Genomic DNA, 24,234 nt, shown 5'->3' on the forward strand with positions numbered 1-24,234 from the left:
GCTGCAGCACAAGTCTCTCCCGCCTCTGGGGCAGCGCTACCGCAACAGGTGCAGCGGGGCAGGGATGAGCAGGAGCGGCACGGCGCCCGGACTGGGCTCAGGCTCCTCCCAGGTCGCCTGCCACTTCACGCACTACTACCTCCCCCGAGGGGTCCCAGATTGTGAGAGGGCACAGGCTAGGCTGTGGGACCCCACTGGTGCACGAATCCACGCACCGGGCCTCTAGTATCTTCATAATCAAGATGTCAAAAAAATGCAGACACTGTTTTTCAGTACTCAGAATTAAGCTTTCGTGCTTCATATGCTGTAAACCATAATTACAGAACTAAAGACTGAAATGTACTACACGTAGAAGTAACTTAACAGATAACAAAAATGGGGAGGACCATTTGAAGACAGGGTAATATAAGAATGTTATAATTCATTATAAACATGATAAATTAAAAACTATTATTTAAAAACTCTGGGAGCAGGAATCACTTCAATTTCATAGTCTAATCCCTAGCTTAGGGCTTTCATTCTTATACTAGAGGCCCAATGCACAAAATTAGTGCAAGGGGCTCGGCCCCCACTGCCATGACCCCTGCTGCCACAGCTTCATCCAGAAGGTTGTCTGGAAGGACGTTTGGTCTAATTAGCACATTATGTTTTTATTATTATAGATAGACCATTACAATACCTTGAAGTCTACCTGCCTCTACTATCCAATATGTCTTTTATTGAATAGATAAAATAGACACTATGTGTGACATGTTCAAGATCACAAGGCTAACTTATTAGTGATGTAGCTAAGACTTTTACAATAAGCCAAATGGGATCTCCAATCTCCTAAGATGTAAGAATAAGGTTCTGAGTAAGGGCTCAGGAAGTAAAGTAGTAATGTAGACAGAGGTTTTTGTAATTTCTGAACTTAGCTGAACAAAGCAATAACTTTAAAATGTATAAAAAAAATTTAAAAAAACAATGTTCTGTTGAGAAACAAGGACTAAAAATTTCCAAATTTTTATGAAATAATCAGGTTAAACAACTCCTTCAATTTGTGCTTGGTCAGTACCTACTATGATGCATTTACTTACAGGTGCTCTATTTAACTTGGTTTTAATGTGAATTTTCATTTTCTTGAGCTACACAAGATTTTTGGCATGTTAACAAACAGAAAACATTCCGTCACCAAATATAAGCCCTACTGTTTACCTGCTGCTACTGATACACATATAATTAAACTGTTAGAAAACATGAATTTGAATTTCAAAGGTGGACTATTTGTAGTTTTCATATATGTATTATTACTGCATAAGCCAAGAACCTGTAAAATATTATTTCTTATACAAGAAGAAAGTTTATAATATAATTTAAACAAATAAAAGAATAAAACAACTTCTTTGTACCAGGGCAAAGCCAAAATGAACTCAAAGTAGTCTCTGCATTCTGGAGATAACCATATTACACAAATGGAATCACTCTACACATATGTCCAAAATAAGTTTTGTGCTAATTTTCCAAAATTACTCAATTTATTCTCAAATTTATACTGCTCCATAAAATAAAAATTGGAACAGTGATTGCAAGACAAATTTTTAAATGAAAGAATCTAAATGCAGAATCAGTTTGATTACTGTCCAAGAATATAATTCTTGAAATTACCTTCAGTGTATATCACATAGCTTTGGGAGAATGACTTGTATACTTTATTTTCTAAAAGCATAGAAGTTGAATAAAAAAAAACAACCCAAAATAACAAACTTACCTCTAATGAGTTCACCTTTGGAGATAATGTACAGGTCAATACACAGTCACCTATGTTCTGTGGATTTTGTTTCAGAAAGCTGTACATTGACTGAGCAGATTCAGGACTATCTAACTGAAGAATTGCCTTTGGAGAAGATAAAAAAAGGTAAGAATAGGTCCTAAAAACATTAAAAAAAGAATTACCGTATCATCCAGCAATTCCACTATTTGGTATATACCCAAAAGAATTGAAAGCAGGGGCTTGAACAAATATTTGTATATTGATGTTCATTATTCACAACTAGAGGCCTGGTGCATGAAATTCATGCACGGGTAGGGTCCCTAGGCCTGGCGGGCGATCAGGGCTTTCCTTCCCTGGCTGCTGACTGCCAGCCGGGGCCTTCCTTTGTTCCGCGCCGCCCCTGGTGGTTAGTGCACGTCATAGCGAGTGAGCGAACTCTTGGTCTCCGGGTCGAACTCTCGAGGAGACACTTTGCATATTAGCCTTTTATATATATAGATAGCCAAAAGGTGACAGCAACACAAGTATTTATCCAAAGTGTGGTATATACTAACAATGGGATATTATTCAGCCTTAAAAAGAAAATTCTGATATAGGCTATCACACATGTTGGGAGACATTATGCAAAGTGAAATAAGCCAGTTACAAAAGGACAAATAAGGTATGATTCCACTTATATGAGGTACCTAGAGTAGTCAAATTCATAGATCAGTGGTTCTCAACCTTCCTAATGCCGCGACCCTTTAATACTGTTCCTCATGTTGTGGTGACCCCCAATTTCATTGTTACAAATTGAACATAATTAAAGCATAGTGATTAATCAAAAAAAACCCAATATGTAATTATATATGTGTTTTCCGATGGTCTTAGGCGACCCCTGTGAAAGGGTCGTTCGACCCCCAAAGGGGTCGCGACCCACAGGTTGAGAACCGCTGTCATTGAGACAGAAAGCAGAATGATAGAATGGTAGCTGCCAGGGGCCAGGAAGAGTGAGAATGTGGAGTTATTGTTTAATGGAAAGATGGATAGTGGTGATGACTGCACAATGTGAATATGCTTAATGCCACTGAACTAACATTTAACTATAGTTAGGTAGTAAATTTTATGTTATTTTACAATAAAACATTTTTTAATTTTTAAAAGTATGAATATGTTTTTTTTCAGATTTCAAACATGTGATTTAAAAGGTAAGGTTAATCCTTATTTCAAAGTAAACAAGAGAAAACAATTCTTAAAATGTTGCAAAGTCAAGGCAAAATTGAAAAGGAGTGTGGCTCAGTTGGTTGGAGCATTGTCCAGACACCTATTGGTTCAATGCTGGGTAAGATCGCTGATCGGGGTGTGTGCAGAATTCAAATTATAAAGCAAAAAGTTAATTAAGCAAAGTAGGGGATGAGTAAGAACCAATCGAATTAAAAATGTCTAAAGTAATATTTAGAATTCCTTATGCCACCTGTCATCTCCCTTCCATCCTATATCACTATTTCTAAAGTATCAAACATGTTCTGTGTATCATTTAGAAGCATGTCAGAGAAATTAATAACTAGTTTCTGGTCAATTAGCTACTTTTTTTTTTTAATATATTTTTTTTATTGATTTTTTACAGAGAGGAAGGGAGAGGGATAGAGAGTTAGAAACATCAATGAGAGAGAAACATCAATCAGCTGCCTCCTGCACACTCCCCACTGGGTATGTGCCTGCAACCAAGGTACATGCCCTTGACCAGAATCGAACCCGGGACCCTTGAGTCCGCAGGCCGACACTCTATCCACTGAGCCAAACCAGTTAGGGCTAGCTACTTTTTATAAAGCAAATATTTCCAACTTTCATATGAAACCCTAATTTTCTAGGTAATATAAGGTTGATCAAAATCTACTTTTAATGGACATGAATCTGAATTAAACATTAAACACAGCAGGCAGAGCAAATGTAAAGAAGTTAATGTCTTTTAAGGGAAGAAACCAAAGCATAGAAGTAAGGAATGATCATTTTATACTTCTTTCCATATAACTAAACAAAGAGACCCAACTCTCTATGTGTTTTATGGCTGGAAGGGACTTTAGAAAACACCTGGCAACACCGTTTCATTTTACAAATAAGAAGTGTAAACCAACTTAGCCAAGGTATAAAGGTGGTTAAAGCTAGATGAACTCAAGTCTAAAACTTCCCCATAAGTTAATGCTTTTTGCACTACAGTATCTTTCATCTGTTGTGCAAGTTTTATTTCCCCTTAAAACTAGGTTCTAGGAGAGAGAAAGATCATTTCTTCCTTCTTGTCACAGCCCAAAGAAAACACACCCATCTATCTGCTATGAGGCTGAGTAATGCTTACAGGTGCTTCAGTTCAGAAGCTGAATTAAAAGTTGCAGACTATAATAATATAGGATTTAGTTTTATATTATTTACAGAACACACAGATAAAAATAGAAGGGACTTTGTTACCTTGTTTTTATTACTCAAGAATATATGGTGATCCACTTTTCCAAACTGAAGTCCAACACATAGTACACACTGAAGTCCATCTTCTGGTAAGTTATTAAGATGTATAAATCGATTGTGTATTTTTTCTATGTTTGCCTGTAGTTTTTTTTTTTTTTTTAAGAGAGAGCATAGGAAAAGAAAAACACAGCTGAAGTATCAAATGTATAGCATAGATTAACAGCATTTAATTTTAAAATTAGTGCTAAGGTTTCCTTTAATTTCTAGCAGGTGAACACATAAAGAACCAAGGCTTCTATCAATTAAACAATTCTAGGAAAGCACTTAATGCAAAACTCACCTCTGGATTATTTTCTTTAATCAAGGCTGTAAATATAGCTTCCTAGGAAAGCAAAATGGAACAAGGTTGAAGGTGTACATCATTCTTCATTCATATTTTTAATTAGTCAAGATTTATAATAAAATAACATTTATGAATAATCATGAAGCACTTTCATAAAATGAATTCAGCAAAAGTTCTGTTATTTCCACATCTTTCCTTCTTCTTAAACAAGTTATACAAGTCGCACCCTACCCATTCACCTAATTTATCCTATTCCCCTAAGTACATTAAAGATTAATAAGGTTGTACCATTTAGGGGAGGACACTCAAATTCACATACAAGGAGTAAGATATTTAATTTAGCAGATAGTAAGAGATTCAAATTATAAAACAAAAAGTTAATTAAGCAAAGTAGGGGAGGAGGAAGAACAAAGATGTAGGCTAGTAAAAAACAACAACACAGGATATTAAGTGTATAGCAATTTGGTGCTGCTAATTATAAAGAGGCCAAGAGTGGCGTGAGACAAGGTCAAAGCTAATGGAAGACTTACATGTACCAGAAGGAAACTTTATCTTATGAGACTATGGTTCTTAATACTACTAATATGTATAAAACAATCCCAGTAATTGCACCACATTGAGTGACTGATTCTCAATAGAAGGCTTTTTCAAATTAGATGCATTTCTACCTTGCTCTAGTGATTATAACATTTCTGCCTCATGCCTCTTAGCTGTTGATAGTAGGCCACACAGAAACAATGCAGAGTTTCTAAATCAGTTAAATTTGAACAGATTTAAATTTTATCTCAGTCTCAGGACTTTGTGGAGAAAGATTTTCACGGAGACAAAAATGAAGGCAGAGCGAAGTCCTGTGTACCACAGGGTTGTGGTTCCATCCCTGGCCAGGCAAATGCAAGAGTCAACCAACCGATCAGTGTTTTTCTCTGACATCGATATTTCTGTGCCCCCCTCTCCCTTCCTCTTTCTAGAATCAATGAAAAACATATTCTTGGGTGAGGGTTAAAAAATAAAAAAAGGGCCTAGCTGGTTTGGTTCATTGGATAGAGCGTCAGCCTATAAACTGAAGGTTCTGGGTTGCAGACTTGATTCCCAGGGTGTGTGCGGAAGGCAACCAATCAATGTATCCTTCTCACAATGATGTTTCTCTCACTCTCTCTGTCTCTCCCCCTCCCTTCCACTTTCTAAAAAATCAATGGAAAAATATCCTCTGGTGAGGATTAACAACAACAACAACAACAACAACAACAAAGGAAGGTAAAGGATCCAAAGAAGTACTTTACTAGGAGGTTTTAAGAATTAAAACTTTAAGAAGTAAAGCAATGGTGAAATGGTGAAGGAAACAAACAGGAAACAAACTCCAGAAATATTCAGAATTTAAGAGACAAGACTTAGTGACAAACTGTTTATAAGAAATGAGAGAAAAAAACTGAAGATAACCTCCTGGTTTGTATGACAAATAATGGCAGAGATAAGGGTCCAAACAGTAGTACAGACAATACTCTACAAACAATAGTTAACCTTCCCCCCAATCGAACATACAACAGGAATAGGATTCCTTCAAAATGGAAGTAACTCTAAAACAGTGAGAGAGCAGGCAGTGGAGGGACAGAAAGAATCTTTCTCACTGTCTGAGAGAAAATAGGAACCAAAGAAGAAAACTAAAAAATATAACAGACTACAATAAATTTAATAAAAATGTAATTAAAATGATAGTGTTATTTACCTCATCTTTTACACTCATGTTTTCAGGAGCCATACTAATTGAGAGTTGATTTCCATCCACTGATATTGGGAAGCAGGTATAAAATTTTATCATAGAATCTGCAGATTTTCTATTTATTTCTATAATAGCCTTTTAAAACAAATTACAAGAATGGAAAAGTCTTATTTAAGTTACTTTTTCTTGAAAATATTTAATACTTAAGGAATCAAATAAATTGAAAAACTTAGTAACTTTTTTGAAGATAAAAAAATGCATTCCTCAGAAACATGAGACCAATAAATTCAGTATATTACAACCATAAGCAAGATATAATGAATAACTGAACTCATAAGAAAACACTAAAGAAAAAAACAGATGACATTCTAGTAAATGACATTAAGAAAAGTCTTATTTATCACTTATTTTAAAAATTCCTTAGCTTAAAACAGCTTATTTTGAGGTACTACTTTTAAACCTTTTCTTTGTGAACTTAATGGAAAAATGTGCTTGCAGAGAAGAACAGCTATCTGTTATCAACACTTACCTTTTTATGAGATGATAAAATCAAAATATCCTTTGTATCACCAAATGGTTTTACTAGGTTGTAAACTTCTTCTATAGAATATCCTTTATTTGGCAAATTAGAAATAAGTACCACACACATTTCCTCTGTTTCCTTCAAAACAAATTTAACAACTGACATTAAAAATTTTTTAGCTGCTTTTATATTTACCTAAGCTTATACTGCAGATAATGTTATGTCAGTATTTAAATTGCATTTAATATTAAAATTGGCCAATTCTGACAGTTGGTCTGAACTTCAAATTAAAATCAAATTTCCTATCTTCAAGTACATAGAATAATTTCAGCCATACCACCTGTTATGTAGTCAAGATCTTTAATTCTTTTTCTCAACAACTGTTTAAAAACACGAGTTTGTCTTTGACTACAATTCTTTTCTTTTAGTTACATATTCTTTTATCTTACAATTTAAAAAAAGCTTACCTGGTCTTTTAGCATCCCTACCCCATAAATCTCTACTACAAAGTAAATACTTTCTTTTCTGCATTCTTTCTAGCAGATCTATTTTATTCTTCAAGATGACTCATCAATGCCAATATTTCCTTTAGTAAATGTTGGGGAAATCCCCAAAGGTTTACAATAGTAAATTTACCAACTTTTGACTTTTCTTTTGAGGAAAATGTGGGAAGTTATAATTTTCATAAATGAGTTGAGAATGATTTTAACTAGTATGTCAACTGTGTTCGTAAATGGTTCCTTCTAAAGTGCTTTTAGTGAATTTAAAATACTCTTAGTGCTTTAAAATATTCTTCCTAAAACAAAATAGGAAGTCATACTACTTCCTACTTGGAAAATGGGTCTACCAGTCAAAAGCAAACTTATGCTTAGTACCTGAATGATCTTAAAATCTTAACCAATAAAATCTAAATTAATGAGATTTTAATATATTTATAATACCAGATGTAACTACAGGAAAACAATAATGAGAACTTTATGCACTTCAAATAAAACTGCAAACCCCACTTGCTCTTCTAAAAACATAATGAACAACTGGTATTCTAAATATTAACACATCACCCTGGCTGGAGTGCTTAGAGCATTAGCCTGAGCACTGAAGGGTCTCAGGTTCCATTCCTGGTCAAGGGCAGTAACTGGATTGCAGGTTCGACCTGGTCCAGTCCGCCCAATCGGCTCATGTGGGAGGCAACCATTCGCACGTATAGATGTCTCTCTCTCCCCCCACTCCCACCCCCTTCTGTCTCTCTAAAAAGCAATGGAAAAATATCCTTGGGTGAGGATTAACAAAAAATAATAAAATAAATATTTTATCTATCCTTTGCCTCTAAAATAAATGAAAAAAAGGATTTCATAAAATTACACCGTTCTATTTTGACAACTTATTTACTTAAAACACCATTTTGGCCTAATGTTTTCTTCTCAGTGAAAAGTAATCCTCATACACTTGTACACTTACTGACAGGCTGTTCCTAAATTTTTAGGACTCACTCTGCAGCTCAAGCTTTTGAACCCAAACCGTATTTTAAAAGTTTTTCCTTTTATTTTTATAAAGTGGGTTTTTTTCACCATGTCAAATCATGCACATTTTTTTGTCGTTGTTAATCCTTGCCCAAGGATATTTTTTCCATTGATTTTTAGAGAGAGTAGAAGGGAGAGGGAGACACAGAAACACTGATGTGAAAAAGAGACATTGATTGGTTGTCTCCCACATGCACCCTGACCAGGGCCGGGATTGAGTCTGCAACCGAGTTATGTGCCCTTGACTGGAACCGAACCCCTAATCTTTTAGTCCAAGGGCCAGCGTTCTATCCACTGAGCCAAACTGGCTGGGGCTCTTGTACATTTTTATGTGGGTTTATAGTAAAAGGAAATAAACGGTGTCAAAATTTCCTAAACTTTAAAAAAGGTGAAATATGAAAAAGTAAAATATAAAAACTGACCTTGTTATTAACTGTTTCATTTTCTGTGACCACCAAAGCAGCTTCTTAAAATACAAAATAAGAATTCATGCAGATATATTTCATTTATCAAGATCCTAAACCGTACTAAATAGTAACTACATGAAAATGTATAAAACTGACAAAAGAGTAAAGAATTTAAGTAGGAAGTAGCTACATAAGTAACAATGGGTTTTAAATAATACATTTAGTTTTATCCTAAAAACAAAATTTCAGAATAATCAAGAGACAGGGTGCAGAGCTGAATCATAATAGTCTTAATTTCACTTAGGTTATGACCGTGGTATTTAAAAGTATACATACATACATACATACAAACAAACACAACACATGAAATTAAATACTTTATTTTCTTAAAATTAAATTTTCTATCTATAATGTAAGAGAACAAAATAAAATTTCTATTGGCCTACCTGAAATAGTTTCTTTAGCACTATTTTCAGTGGCTTTGAGTTCCATACTGGTCTTTATTTCAGAGTTTTCTGCATGAAATAGTCTACTTTAATAGTCTAGAAAAACACACTAATATAATTAAACTAATGAATCTAAACAAGAACTTAAGCTAGTTTTATTTTGTCACTTCAACTCTCTTTAGGATGACCTGATTTAAGTCAAAGCTAACACAAGTTTCTCTTTGAAAACAAAACAATCCCTTTGAAGATTTTTAAGCAATAACTTCAAAATATACCTTGAATGTACACCAAGAGGATCTAAAGAAAAACATGAAATGACAGCATTTCAAGGTTACCTTGTACAGTCAGAGGTTTATTGGCATCTTTGTTTTTGACAATGCCAGCCTTTCTGACTTCTAGAGACTTCTTTCCACTGGACTTTGCTGTCAAAAGCAAAATTGAACCATTATTCTAAGGTCTGTTTGGTCATTTAGTATGTTTCACATTAATATATTAGTAAGTAAGTAGTGCAACTTAATTATAAAAGCAGTTATTTTCTACATATTTACTTCCATTTATTTTATTTTATTGTTTCAAGTATTACATATGTCTCCTTTCCATTGATTTTCAATACCTGTTTACCAGTAAGATTTAAAGCAAATGTAAACTGAGATACAATTTTTGTTGATGGCCATTAATGAGCCACAAATTTGACCTGCAGATGACAGAAGCACATTATAATCACACTCACACAAATCGTATTTTATAATTTCTACAAAGATTCTTTACATTGGCCTATTTGGAAAAATAGTAATACTAAATAGAGTATGTTAGTTTAAACATTATGTTTATTTAAAACTAGAGGCCCAATGCACAAAATTCGTGCGGGGGGGGGCGGGGGGGGGATATTGTCCCTTAGCCTGGCCTGCACCCTCTCACAGTTGGACATCCTTAGTGCTGCCATGGAGGCAGGAGAGGCTCCCACCACTGCCATTGCGCTCACCAGCTATGAGTCCGGCTTCTGGCGCACTGACCACCAGGGGACAGCTCCTGTACTGAGCATCTCCCCCCTGGTGGTCAGTGCGCGTCATAGCGACCAGTCATTCCTTCGTTCGGTCTATTTGCACATTAGCCTTTTATTATATAGGATAGTGTTCCATTTCTTTATAAAGGAAATATATTCTTGTAACACAGAAAAAAAAATCTTCACAGTAATAAACATCAGAACTGTACAAGCTAGGGAAGATAATATGAAGTGATAGCTCTAAAAAAAATTAAAAAAACAAAGATTAAACAATTTGTAGGGGAGAAGTGGCAGAACAGTCTGTAGTTATACAGGGCAAGGCAAAAATAGGTTTATAGGTGTCCATATGGAAAATAAAACAATACTTAATAAATAATACAAACACGACACATGGAATTTTTGACCCTGCATAGCTGTCAAAAATGGTTCAATACAAAATATGTTAATGGTAGAAAAAGTCAAAGACCAAAGTACCAAAAATTTAAAGTCCTATATGTTTTAGGTTTTAAATATCAAAGCAGGATCTACTAAACTTTTCAAGGTGTTATTTGGTACTAAAAGCTATATAAATGTAAAACTTGTGTATTTAATTTTATTGTTGACAGTATTGCAGATGTCCCCCTGTAACTGCCCCCCTCCCAGCTTCTTCCCCACCCCAAGCCTTCACCACACTATTGTCTGTGTCCTTTGATATCATTGTATTATATTCTTTAAGGCAGATTAAGAATATGCTTAAAATGGAGCCGGAAAGAGACTTTGCTTGGGGCCATGGGTACACCAAGCAACTATTATATGAACATTCTGACTCTGCCACTAACAATGATATTTGCCAGTTCAACACTGCTTCCTTTCCTTTCTACCATTATAGGGAAGATGCAGTGTACCGATGATGTTTTACTGAGTTGTATACACTTGAAACACAACCAATGGCACCCCAATAAATTCAATAAAATGAATAAATAAGATATAGTTTGAAGTAAGGAATATAGTCAATAATATTTTAATTACTATGTATGGTTTAGGTGGGTACTAGACTTACTGGGGAAATCACTTTGTAAGTTATATAAATGTCTAATGACTATGCTGTAAAGTTGAAACTAATACAACATTGAATGTCAACTGCAGAAACAAACATACTTAATAACACCTCTCCCTCCCAACAGTCTTACCTGTTTTGGTTGAAGTTTTATTAGCTTTAGCAGCTACTGTTATCACAGATTTTACAGAACCCGCTGATTTCCCTAAATCACAAAAAGCTGTAGTCAAAACTGGTTTATTTTTAACCAATATCATCAGTCCCCCAAAAACCTCACAAAGAATTAATATAAGAGCAACAGGCTATACTTTACCCAAAACAAAATGCTATCACCTTTTGGCACACAGCCTCATTCATTCATTCATTCATTCATTCATTCTCACCTGAAGATATGTTGCTTTTTATTCATATTTTTTTAGAGAGAGGGGGAGAGGGGGAGGAAAGGGAGGGAAGAAACAATGATGTGAAAGAAACCATCGATCAGCTGCCTCCCTCAGGCACCCCCACCATGGATTGAACCTGCAATCTAGGTATGTGCCCTGACCAAGAATCGAACCAGCACCTTTTGGAGTACAATGCTCCAACCAACTGAGCCATCAGGCCAGGGTAACACAGGCCATTTTTTAAAATCTAACAATGATAATAATGTCTTCAGGAAGAAAAATATCACTGAAGAATTCAGGAACATAAAAATGGCATTCAGGCAAGTTAAATAAAGCTCTGAATTTGTGGATCAACTTGAAGCAAAATTACTAATTACAAGGATATAAAAATAGCCTCATGCAGCATTTATTTATCTATCTATCTACCTATCTATCTATTGGTAATCCTCACTTGAAGATATTTTTCAATTGATTTTTTTGTACTTAACATCGCTGTTTACATTTCCATCTATTGCTGCTGCTTATTTTCCAAGATGATGTTGTTTATAAAGACTATGATTATCAAAGTGTCACTAAAAAGATCACCACGAAGCCAAAACCCTTTCCATTCAGAAAACAACAGAAGATTTAGCTCTGAAAATTAGGATTCATAACAACTAGCAAGGTAGTATGAGGGAAAAACCTAGATCAGAAGTAATTAGCTCCAAGTTGAATTCCAAGTTAAGTTGTGAAGACTTGGGGCATTAATAGGTTTCTGTGCACATTTCCCCGTTTATAAATAAGGATGGTAACTGCCACAATTATCTAACAGAGCCGTGTAAGAATATGATAATGCTTAGAAAAGTTATATAAAGGAAAAGAATTACTGACACCCACAACAACCAACTGAAAATAGTTTACAAATTTACCCTTATATCCAAAGACAGACCTAATCTTTGCTCAAAAAAGAACAATACTAATCCTTATGAATTGTCACTTGTCATTAAAAAGTACTGACACACTGTAGTAACCTGAGTACTAATGAGTCCTTAAATTATTTTTCACCTATCTCTGTTATTACCACAAGTCAATTCACTTTACTACTTCTAAAGGGGACCAGAACGTAAGGAAAATATCTAAAATTAATTTCCAATAGTTGAAAGGGGCTTTAGCATCCACTCGCCTAAATCCCCACCAGCGACTCACATATACTTACTATCAAAGCAATATCAAGCTGTTTGCTAAATAAACGCATCTTTAAAACAAGTTTTCTAGCCATCCCTGGCATCCTCAGGTTACTGCTTCTAAGCAACTATTATATGAACATTCTGGCTCTGCCACTAACAATGATATTTGCCAATTCAACACTGCTTCCTTTCCTTTCTACGATTTTAGGGAAGAATTTAATATATTGACCTCTATCCACTTAATTAACTGGCATTTAGCAGAAATGAGAGGGAAAATAGAATGGAAACTAATGCTAGGGGAAAGAAAAATTAAAAATTACTTTATAACCCATGATAGCCCATAAAAACTGCAAAGAGAATATAATTTGCAGTAAATTTATCTGGATTATTTTTTATAAAATAGAGAGAAGACCTAAATAAAAGAGAAAGAGGGAACTATCTCTGATATCCATTATGAGAAATAGTTTCCCAATCAAATGATCTTATTTTTATAATTACTGCAAGGGAAGAACATTATCTAATAAATCTTATTCCTAAAAATTTCTAGATGACTATAAATTTCCAAGATTAGTATACGCTCAGCACCTACTATTTCACATGAAATCCAACACTACTGCTACATACTTCTTAAAGTTTACCTATATGTCTAGAATTCTAATAAAAAAACATACCTGAAGATTTATTCACTTTGCCTACAGATGCTTTAGCTTGTCCAGTTTTGGCTAAAATAACAAACAAATATATCAATAATACATTACAAATAATATCATTTAGATTTAGGAAAAACATAACCTGGCAATGATTTTGAAAAAACACTGCAAGAAATATCCTTATACTCATCTTTGTATATACATGGAACAGTAACTACAGGTAAATTCTTGGACATAGACTTGCTGACACAAAGGAATAGATTTAAATTTTAACTATATTAAATTGTCCTCCAGAAAGGTTGTACCAATATCCCCATTAATAGAACATAAGAGTGGGGCTTCCCCATTTCCACACACAGTATGTAAAAAAAGTTATTAATCACTCCAATCTGAGATAGAAACTGGTATAATTTTTGTTGTCTTAATTATGAGTAAAGTGTCAATTTTCATATGTGTAATTCATCTCTATGATTTGCCTATATTTGTCAATCCAGTTTAAAGATTTGTTGAGGTTTTTCTTATTGTTTACTAGAGCTTTTTATATGTTAGGAAGGTTAGTTTATATCACAGAGATAACAACGTTTTTTAAAATTATACAAAATACTTATTAAAAAAATGCTTTTCATGTGGTCAAATGTCTTCCTGATAGAGGAAGGATGTTCCTTACTCTGTATAAATTTTTGACCCATCTGTAATTTATTTTGACATTGTAAATTCTTTACTTATAGATAGTTAATTTAATGAATTAAGTAGATAATTAGTTAAGTAGATAGTTAATTTAATGAATAACTGATCATTTTCCCACTAATTTGAAACATTATTATAATGATTTATTGATATTCCATATTTGGGGGAATATTTCTTCTGTCCTACTGATCTTCTATTTATTTATCCAACTATATGAAACTATTTTGAATCTTTAACTGTATAATATATTATATCTGTTAGTGCTAGTCCGTCCTACTCTTCTTTTGCAGAACTTTCCTGACTATTCTAAATTAATTTTTTATGTATAAAAAAAATACCAATTTATAATAAGCTTACATGTTTTTTTAAAAAATCTTATTGGTATTTTACTAGTTTCATAATATTTATGTTTCAATATATGAAAAAAAAAGGAAGATTCTAATGGTGAGGATTTCTATCCAAAAATGAGGCATTTTCTCATTTTATTTTATGCCTCTTAGTAGTATCTTAAAGTTTTCTTTTCATAGTTTTTACCTTCTTTATTATTGTAAATGGAATATTTTATTAAATTACATGTAAATTGTTATTCTTATATAATAAAGCAATTAAAGCCTTTATTTAGAGAATTAAGATGGCTAATTATATAGGGTGTCCCAAAATTCACGCAAGAAGTAATTTTGATAGAAAACATAGGTTTATAATTAAAAATTGTAAATTTTTCTATTGATTCATAAAGTATACAGTATAGGGTTATGTATGGAATAGCACACCGGGTAAATGGCCTCAATGGCTTTACTGGCACATACGCAAAGCCGTGGTCTCCATTGTCCATGCTCCTGGGCCATAATTGGTACTTGGTAATCTTATCAAATTGAAGGGATTGAAATCAAAGGGCGACAGATATTAGAATCTGATTCAATAAACCAAGTAAAATAAGGATTTTATTTTTTGTTGTTGTTGTTAATGCTCACACAAAATTCAAGTCTTACGTGAATTTTGGGACACCCTTTATTTAGCAGCATTTCAATATTCTTTTGGATTTTCCATACATACTTGAGTTTTCCACCATCCTTCCTATATAATAAAAGCCTAATATGCAAATTGCCCCCTCAAATGGGAGTTCGGCCAGGGAATGGGGCCAGCCGGCCGACCTCCTGCATCCCCACCGCCCCTGCCCCTGGTTGGGGGGGGCGGGGGGGGGGGGGCGCCGTGGGGCTGGACCCCACCTGTGCACGAATTTGTGCACCAGGCCTCTAGTACATACACATTTGCAAATAATGATGTATCCTACTTTTCAATCTTTATGCCTCTTGACTTACAATGCACTGGTTAGTGGCTATTATATTTTAGAATAAAATTTATATAATTCATATAAGTGATGAGTATTCCTTGTTTCGTTGGCAATCTTAATGGAAACACTTCTATTGTTTCATTATTAAGCATATGCTGGCTTCTGACTTAATATGTGTGTATATGTTTCTATGTATATGAATAAAAGTATGAATACACACACACACAATCATAGCTATCTACTTTAAGAACTTTTTTCAATGCTAGGAATGAATGAATGTTAAACTTTACTAAATATTTTTTTGTAGCATTTATCTTTCTCTAATATGGTAAAATGAATTAACAGATTGCCTAATTTGGAATCATCTTTATATTTCTGATATGAGCCCCTCTTGGACACAGTATAGTATTTCTTTAATGTGCTCCCAGACACTATGTGCTAATATTTTACTTAAAAGTGTTGTATCAATATATTCATAAGTAAAGTTGTTCTACATGGAATTTTAAAAAATACTGGGAGAGATCCCATATAACCTTCACCCAGTTTCACCTAATAGTAATAATTTGTATAACTATAGTATAATGTCACAAACAAGAAACTGTTATCAATACAATCTACCATTATTCAAATTTCCCCAGTTTTACATGCACTAATGTGTATTTAGTTTTATGAAATTTTATCATATGCGTGATTACTGTGACCAGTAGTCAATATACAGAACAGTTTCATCACAAGGATCTTTCCTACTACTCATTTTAGCAACAGCCACCTCCTTCCCTCCTCTCAAACCCTTGACAACCACTCATCTGTTGTTCTCTATTAATTTTATCATTTCAAGAATGTTATAGAAATGGAAGATTATGATATTAATGGATCAAATTTTAAAATATCCAACATGAATCTTCAAGGCATTCTATTATCCAACTATATGAATAATATAGGATTATATTAACTATAATCCAACTATATGAATAATATAGGATTCATAACAACTAGCAAGGTAGTATGAATCCTCAATTCTGTTCCTAACTGAAGTATCTTCTGACTCTGTATGTCATCTTTTTTCACATTCACATTTAAAACTGTAGTCAAAATTTACTGCCCTCCAGAAGCCATCCACAGTCACCTTCACTAACTTCCAATTACTTCAGTGTATTATCCAACTAAACATGATGGACAAATGAGATATTCTATACAACCCAATTTTCTAGTCACCTGAATATCAGTTTTCCAAAAACTAGTTAATCTATTCTGAATAGAAATCCAGAACACTCTATAAACCTGCCTTTCCAAAAGAGAGCAATTTAATATTCTGAATATATTTTATATCTACTTCATTTTAGCTTCTGTATCTTATCCTTCACTAACAAGCTGTTTATTCTTCCTAGACTCAAGTGTATATTTGAGCAATAACTTCTTTGTCTCCACCTTTTCAATCCTAAATGGAGTAAGAAAAAAATATAATCCAGTTTATTAAGGTTGTATGAACAATTCATTTAGCTAGATTCATAAAAAAGGCCTGAAGTGCTCTCCTATATGTAAAGAAACAACTTTTACCATGTGAATACAATATTTATTTCGATTTTGTCTTTTTTGTTTTACTTTCAAAAACAAAGTGGGATAGACAAGCAATCTTAACATACTTTGTTTTGTCTTGTGGGTTTATTGGGAGGGGTAAAGAGAGGTATTGCAAAACTAATGCAAACAGCTACTCACTATAGAACTGTGATAGGTACTTCAGAAGAGGTCCCTTAACTACATAGTAAATAGCCTAATACAGGAGCCAATTTGGGTCCCCACTACTAAAGCACAATAAATAATGTTTTCCTAGCATCATTTTGCAAGAAGTTTCTAGTAAAATGACAAAATATACTCATTTGGAGAAGGAGTATTAAAAGTAACAACTTACTAGCAGAAGCTGACTTCACAATTTCAACAGCTTTGGAAGCATCTGTATCTTTTCTATTTAAAAGAAGAAAAATTTAGCAAATTCTAAGTTCTAAAACTTCTAAAGATGTAATTTAAATCTTAAAAAAGTTTAAAATAATTCAATTTGAACACTGTCCCATTTAAACTAGAGCCAAAACGGTAAAACATTAAAAATGCACTTGTAAAATTGAAAATTTTCAATTCATATGCACATTCATTCTCACATGAAATTATAGAAATTACTTACTTTAAAGCAGATGTTTTCTTTGAATCTGTCTTTTCCTTCACCTCTTTGTTCTATGGAGGAAAAATATTTTGAAGAAAAAAAATTTAATTTCTTTCTCAGTTCTAAAAAGCTTTAGACCAGTGATGGCGAACCTATGACACCTCTGACACGCGAACTCATTTTTTTGGTTGATTTTTCTTTGTTAAATGGCATTTAAATATATAAAGTAAATATCAAAAATATAAATGTTTTACTATGGTTGCAAATATCAAAAAATTTCTATATGTGACACGGCACCAGAGTTAAGTTAGGGTTTTTCAAAATGCTGACACGCTGAGCTCAAGAGGTTCGCCATCACTGCTTGAGACAATACAGAAAAGCGTAAGACAATTTTAAAAAGCATTAAAAAAATCTTCCTATCCTAAAGTGTAAATGCATATTATCTTTCTCTAATTATAGATAGAATAAAAAGATTCTCTTCAACCTGTCATCACATATGACATAATTTTACAGCCTACCTTTTACCACTCATCTATATCTGCTTATCACTATCTTTTAAAACATTTCAAATAGCACTATAATATTTCAGATATCTAACTATCATGCTGATTCAATCCATCTTTTGCTTTGACTACAATAACCTTTTAACAGTCTCTCTGCTTCTGTCCTTGCCGTTTTACCCACCCCCCAAATCTATTCTAAGTATATATCTTGCCATTCAAGACCTTTCATCACATCAGAAGAAAAGCCAATACTTAAAACGGCCTGTAAGTTTACACCACACGTTCCACACACTCCCAAGCCCCAAATCACCACAAAGTTCTTCATATACTTCTCTACTTCCAACCCCAAGCATCCGTTATCCTTCTCAAACAAGCTGCATATGTGGGGATCTAAAAAGCCATTTGAAGTTGCTGTTCTATCTGGAATGCTCTTAACCCAGAGACGGGCTTGCTCCCTCAACTCCTTCAGGTGTTTGCTCTTCCATAACTACCTTATTGAAAGTTGCACGGTACCTCATTCCCCAACAAGAGCACTTCTATCCCCCTTTTTTGTTTTCTCCACAGTGTTTGCTGCTAACAGACATAATATGTATACATTCTTAGTTTCCTTGTAGTCTTTCTCTCCCTACCCCTTGAAGTTAAACTTGGTGACAAGAGACTTTGTTTTATTATTACTCTCCCCAATGCCTAAAATCGTGCTTGGCAATTAGTGAACATGCAGTAAATATATGTTAAATTGATCTGAACTTCATTTCTTTTGCATTATATGGGATTTTATGCCAATTACCTCCCTAAACCCAATGAGTTAGATGATATTCATCCTATTTTTTTATTCTACTAGTGGTTATTTTCCATTTTTAAAGACATTTTAAACTATAGATTTCTTCTGTATAAATTAAAAATTTCAGTCCCTAACCTTTAGCTACATACCAATTTTTAAAAAATATATTTTATTGATTTTTTGCAGAGAGGAAGGGAGAGGAATAGAGAGTTAGAAACATCGATGAGAGAGAAACATCGATCAGCTGCCTCCTGCACCCCCCCCCCCACTGGGTATGTGCCCACAACCAAGGTACATGCCCTTGACCGGAATCGAACCTGGGACCCTTCAGTCCTCAAGCCGACGCTATATCCACTGAGACAAACTGGTCAGGGCTATACCAATTTTTGATGATATATTTTAGATAAACAATCTTTGTAATATTAAGTAACATTTTTGCAATTGTTATTTTATAAATATATGCTTAGATTTATTTTATTGTTTAAATGGTTTCAATGCTCATTACCAATCATTTTATATCGTAGTTTCTCTATTTCTTAATGTTCTGCATTTTTATAACAATATTTTAGGGAAGATATATAGATGATATACTTTATGAGCCCATGCATGTCTGAAAATACTGTCCTAGCACACAAGTTAGTATTTGACTTGATATAGATGTATTAAACTGCAATGAATCAACTTCTTCCCATTCAACCTTGAAAATGTGGTGCTCTGCTACCTAAGGCTAGACCAGCCGTGGGCAAACTACGGCCCGCGGGCCGTATCCGGCCCGTTTGAAATGAATAAAACTAAAAAAAAAAAAAGACCGTACCCTTTTATGTAATGATGTTTACTTTGAATTTATATTAGTTCACACAAACACTCTATCCATGCTTTTGTTCCGGCCCTCCGGTCCAGTTTAAGAACCCATTGTGGCCCTCGAGTCAAAAAGTTTGCCCACCCCTGGGCTAGACTCTTCCTTTCTATAGTTATACCATTTCTGGCTAAACCAATATAGGATACCTTTCATAAGTATGAAATTCAAAATTTTCACCAGTATTTAAGTGGTGTCCTCTTTCCATAATTCCAGTTAAATGCAGTTTGGATCTCCTATTTACCATGTCTTTCCTTTTCATCATGTTAGGAGCTTTAACCTTCTAAATAGACTAACCTCCAAGAACGTTGAAAGCACATCTGTTTTGTTCACCACTGCAGCATCTACAGATACCACAATGCCTGACACTTAACAGATGTTTAAAAAGTTTTTGATTCAAATGAAATTGAATTCTCATCTGAATTAATTGTATCTTTTTGGTTATGCCCTGTTACTCATTAGATTTCCCATAAGGCTCCCCAGCATTGTTTTTCATTTCCATGAAATCTTGGACCTTAGTTAACTGTTCTAGGTTTTGCATGTAATGTCCCCATGAATGTTGCTGAAAACATTAAATTTTAAGTCTTGAGTTTAGTTCTGTTTGTTTTTGCAGAGGGTTGAGCTGCAGCACTACTTGATAGTTGTGAAGGTTTGTTGTTTGTTGGGAAATCTGATCATACTTTTGTCTAGATCAATGGTTCTTAACCTTCCTAATGCCACGACCCTTTAATACAGTTCCTCATGTTGTGGTGACCCCCAATTTCATTGTTGCAAATTGAACGTAATTAAAGCATAGTGATTAATCACAAAAACAATATGTAATTATATATGTGTTTTCCAATCGTCTTAGGCGACCCCTGTGAAAGAATCGTTCAACTCCCAAAGGGGTCGCGAACCACAGGTTGAGAACCGCTGGTCTAGATCAAGGGCTCCTGCTTCTTTAAGGAAAATTTTGTCCATTTCTCTGGGAAAAAAGAATGCTTGCTTTCATCATGTTAGTGCTAGTGGTACTGCAGAGAGTAACTAAAAAAATAAAAAAGGTAAGAATCACTCTTAAAGATTAATGTCTAGACTGGCTTATAATTAAAGAACAAGGTAACTCAATTTCTGTTAGACTGTGTAGACCCATAAGTTTAAATGCAGGGATGTAGGCCCTAGTTGGTTTGGCTCAGTGGACAGAGCGCTGGCCTGGGGATTGAAGGGTCCCGGTTCTATTCTGGCCAAGGGGACATGCCTGGCTGGGTTGCAGGATCGATCCCCAGTAAGCAGCCGATCAACGATCTTTCTCCTCATTGATGTTTCTCTCTCTCTCCCCCTCTCCGTCCCTCTCTGAAATCAATAAAAATACATTTTTTTAAAAATAAAAATACAGGGATATAGGAAATTTTTTACCTTTTCTGTAACATTTCTTTATTGATCCCAAGAAGCAGCCAAATGGAGACCATGTTCTGTGAATCACTGCCAGAGTCAAAGGCAGTCCCAACAAGAAACATCAAATGCAGGCAGAAAAGTTTTTTCTTGGTTTTGACTATTCATGTGAAAATTATGATCTGGACCAAGAAAGCTATAGCACTGCTCCTCCAGTTAATCCCTAAGCCATCTGATGCTCTATCACAACAAGGAATCTTGAGTTAGCCTTCTAAGGCTCCTTTAACTGAACACCATCCAAATCATATTTAGCTGAAGAACATCAATGTTTCTGACAGGCAGATGGCATGTTTTCTAGTTTCCAAAGCTTATACTTTCCATTATGCATTTCTTTGAAAACCAGAATAGTACTAGTAAATATGGTTGGTGTCTTAGACTTATATTGCTTCCTTACCAATCTCATAAAAAAGTCATCCTAGAGAATTATTCTACTCTATTTGAAATACTCTTAAGACTTTAAATGTAGCCTTACTCATCTATATTCCCAGATTAAACTTTTCAGAATTAAAAAGAAAATTGACCTTTCTTCCCACTTCTCCAGATTTAATGATCAACTAGGTTTTGCTCATGAGTCACTGGTATAATCTGTTTCTCCTTTCTAGTCTCAAGGTCTATCTAAAACTGTTCTATTATCACAACAGACTGATGACTACATTAGTTACCTGGACTTGGGTGATCTTTTCTCTTCTCCCCTTCCATCCATTTGCTAAGCTTTCTTTGCACTGAGAGTTAATTGCCCCTCTAATTCATTCTTCCAGATGAATCTTTCTAATCCATCTCATTATACCTCTACTCAAATAATGTTTAATTGTCTACAGGATAAAGTTTAAGGTCTTAAATTATGCACTTAATTCTTGCTTCCCCTTAGCCTTCTCTGTAACCAGAGGTGACTATGTGTTATAGTTCTGGTAATCAAATGAGGGTAAAAGTTGCTCATCGTTCCCAGAAGGGAAAAAAAAAAATTCAAAACCCATTTTGCTCTTCATTTTTATTCCTTTCTTCTGCTTCGAAGACAGAAATTATGCTAGAAGGTACTGCAACCACATAACAACTGAAAAAAAGCACATGCTAAAGATGGTGGAGCAGATAAATAAAAAGGCTGGGTTCCTAAAGACAGGGAACTCCTATACTGGACAGGGACCACCTACCTGCAGATTTCCTGCTATGGGTAAAAAACCTCTTATTTAATAAACCTGGTCGAAAATAAAAGAAATTTTAAATAACAGAGTTGGTAATGACTAGGGTTACCATATAATTTATTATTCGAATCAGGACAATGGGAATAAATGGATGGCATGTAGCAGGTATAAACTAGGACAGTGATGGCAAATCTTTTGAGCTCGGCGTGTCAGCATTTTGAAAAACCCTAACTCAACTCTGGTGCCGTGTCACATATAGAAATTTTTTGATATTTGCAATCGTAGTAAAACAAAGATTTATATTTTTGATATTTATTTTATATATTAAGTGCCATTTAACAAAGAAAAATCAACCAAAAAAATGAGTTCGCGTGTCACCTCTGACACACGTGTCATAGGTTCGCCATCACTGAACTAGGATGAGGGCTACTCTGATAGAAAACGAGAAATAAAAATCCTTTCTCTAGCCCAGCTGGTGTGGCTCAGTGGTTGAGCAATGACCCAGGAACCGAGGGGTTGCCTGTTCAATTCCCAGTAAGGGCACATGTTTCTCTCTCTTATCCCTCTCCCTTCCTCTCTAAAAAAATCAATAAAAAATAATATTAAAAAAGTAAATTGAAGTTTCTTAAAAAAAAAATCCTTTCTCTAATGGCAATTTGAATACTCATAATACATACAAGTAAATAAAAGAAATAAACTTATCCCCTCCAAAAAGTACAAGAATTTTATGGGGGGGGAAACAGAAAACTTGCAGAAGAGATAAGCCATGTTTTTTAACAGAAATCATAATTATAAAAACATCAATACAATTTCAATAAGTATTGATTAACCTCCCAATAAAATTTTTCAGAGAACTTAAACTGATTCTAAAATTAACATACAGGAGTGAATGTTCAGGATTAAGCAAAATAAATTTAAATAAAGAACAAAGAAAAAGGATTCTACCAGAAAAATAGGCAAATATTATAAATTTTATAATTTTAACAAGTGAAATCACACAGCACTGGCACAAAAATAGACTAATGTGACAACAGTCTAAAACACATCTATGTATACAAAGTAATTTACAGACATGAAATTAGCTTTTCAAATAAACAGGGAAAAACAAATTAGGCACATGTTAAAACTGTGGCAGAAAGTCATGCCAGACAACCAAATCAATTACCCATGATGTGGCTTATCATTCGCTAAAAACTGTTTATGAGCAGTGACTCCTGGATTTAAATACGTAGACTATAGTTGTAGGTATGTAATATTATTTATGTTGGGGAAATTACAATGTTTTTTCCAACATGTGGCCTTTTCGATAAAATTTGTTAAAAATAATAGTGAAATAACAACAAAAAATAACCTGTTAATTTAACTCAACTATGGTAGAAATCAAGGTAGGGCTACTTCTGGGCAGAAAGAAAGGTTGTAAGGATTTGCAAGAAGTATGCAAGGGGCTTCCAAGATGTTATCAATATTATGGTTTGTGACCAAGGCAGAGGTTTCACGAATTATTTCCTAATTTTGTTAAGTATTTCCTCCTCTACTGCTCACCATTTAATACTGTTTATAAGCTATACAGTCATGCACCACATAATGATCAATAATAAACCACATATATGATGATGGTCCCCAAGAAGAACCCCAAGAAAATTCACAGTGAATGGATTAGCAAAAGCTTTTGCAGATTTCAACAAGTTCCTTAAAAAGTTTGAAAACATGGACCCCTACACTGAAAGGTTTCCATTAACAGAGAGGAATGTTCATGGTACATTATCTGATTACAAGCAAATCTATAATGAAAAAAAGAAAGCAAGCGAACCATCATATTCCTGAAAAAAGAGACACCTCCTCAAGAAGAGCCTCAAGCAGGTCCTTCCAGAGGTATTCCAAAAGAAGCTAAGCGTTATTACAAGTGTCCAAAAGTTTAAAAAAATTCAAAAGGTTATAAAGTAAAAATGTTACAGTAAGGTTAATTTATTATTGAAGAAAAATTTTATAGTATAGCCTGCATGTACAGTAT

The 24,234-nt window shown here is 34.3% G+C and overlaps 1 protein-coding gene across 2 annotated transcripts in view; it reads right to left on the bottom strand.

Moving 5' to 3' along the window:
- The window catches only part of ZNF638 (zinc finger protein 638), a 107,406-nt gene that overhangs the window by 19,787 nt on the left and 63,385 nt on the right, over positions 1-24,234 (bottom strand). For both annotated transcript variants that reach the window (XM_081101106.1, XM_081101105.1), the window contains 12 exons: positions 17,538-17,587; positions 17,271-17,323; positions 13,405-13,455; positions 11,318-11,389; positions 9,481-9,567; positions 9,146-9,214; positions 8,715-8,758; positions 6,779-6,910; positions 6,256-6,384; positions 4,530-4,571; positions 4,193-4,327; positions 1,748-1,873 (listed from right to left, as the gene is read on the bottom strand). In XM_081101106.1, the coding sequence (XP_080957232.1) occupies positions 1,748-1,873; positions 4,193-4,327; positions 4,530-4,571; positions 6,256-6,384; positions 6,779-6,910; positions 8,715-8,758; positions 9,146-9,214; positions 9,481-9,567; positions 11,318-11,389; positions 13,405-13,455; positions 17,271-17,323; positions 17,538-17,587 (990 nt within the window). The remainder of the gene's footprint in view (positions 1-1,747; positions 1,874-4,192; positions 4,328-4,529; positions 4,572-6,255; positions 6,385-6,778; positions 6,911-8,714; positions 8,759-9,145; positions 9,215-9,480; positions 9,568-11,317; positions 11,390-13,404; positions 13,456-17,270; positions 17,324-17,537; positions 17,588-24,234) is intronic.

This window comes from Myotis nattereri (genome assembly GCF_964212035.1).
Source record: "Myotis nattereri genome assembly, chromosome: 10".
Lineage (NCBI taxonomy): Eukaryota > Metazoa > Chordata > Mammalia > Chiroptera > Vespertilionidae > Myotis > Myotis nattereri.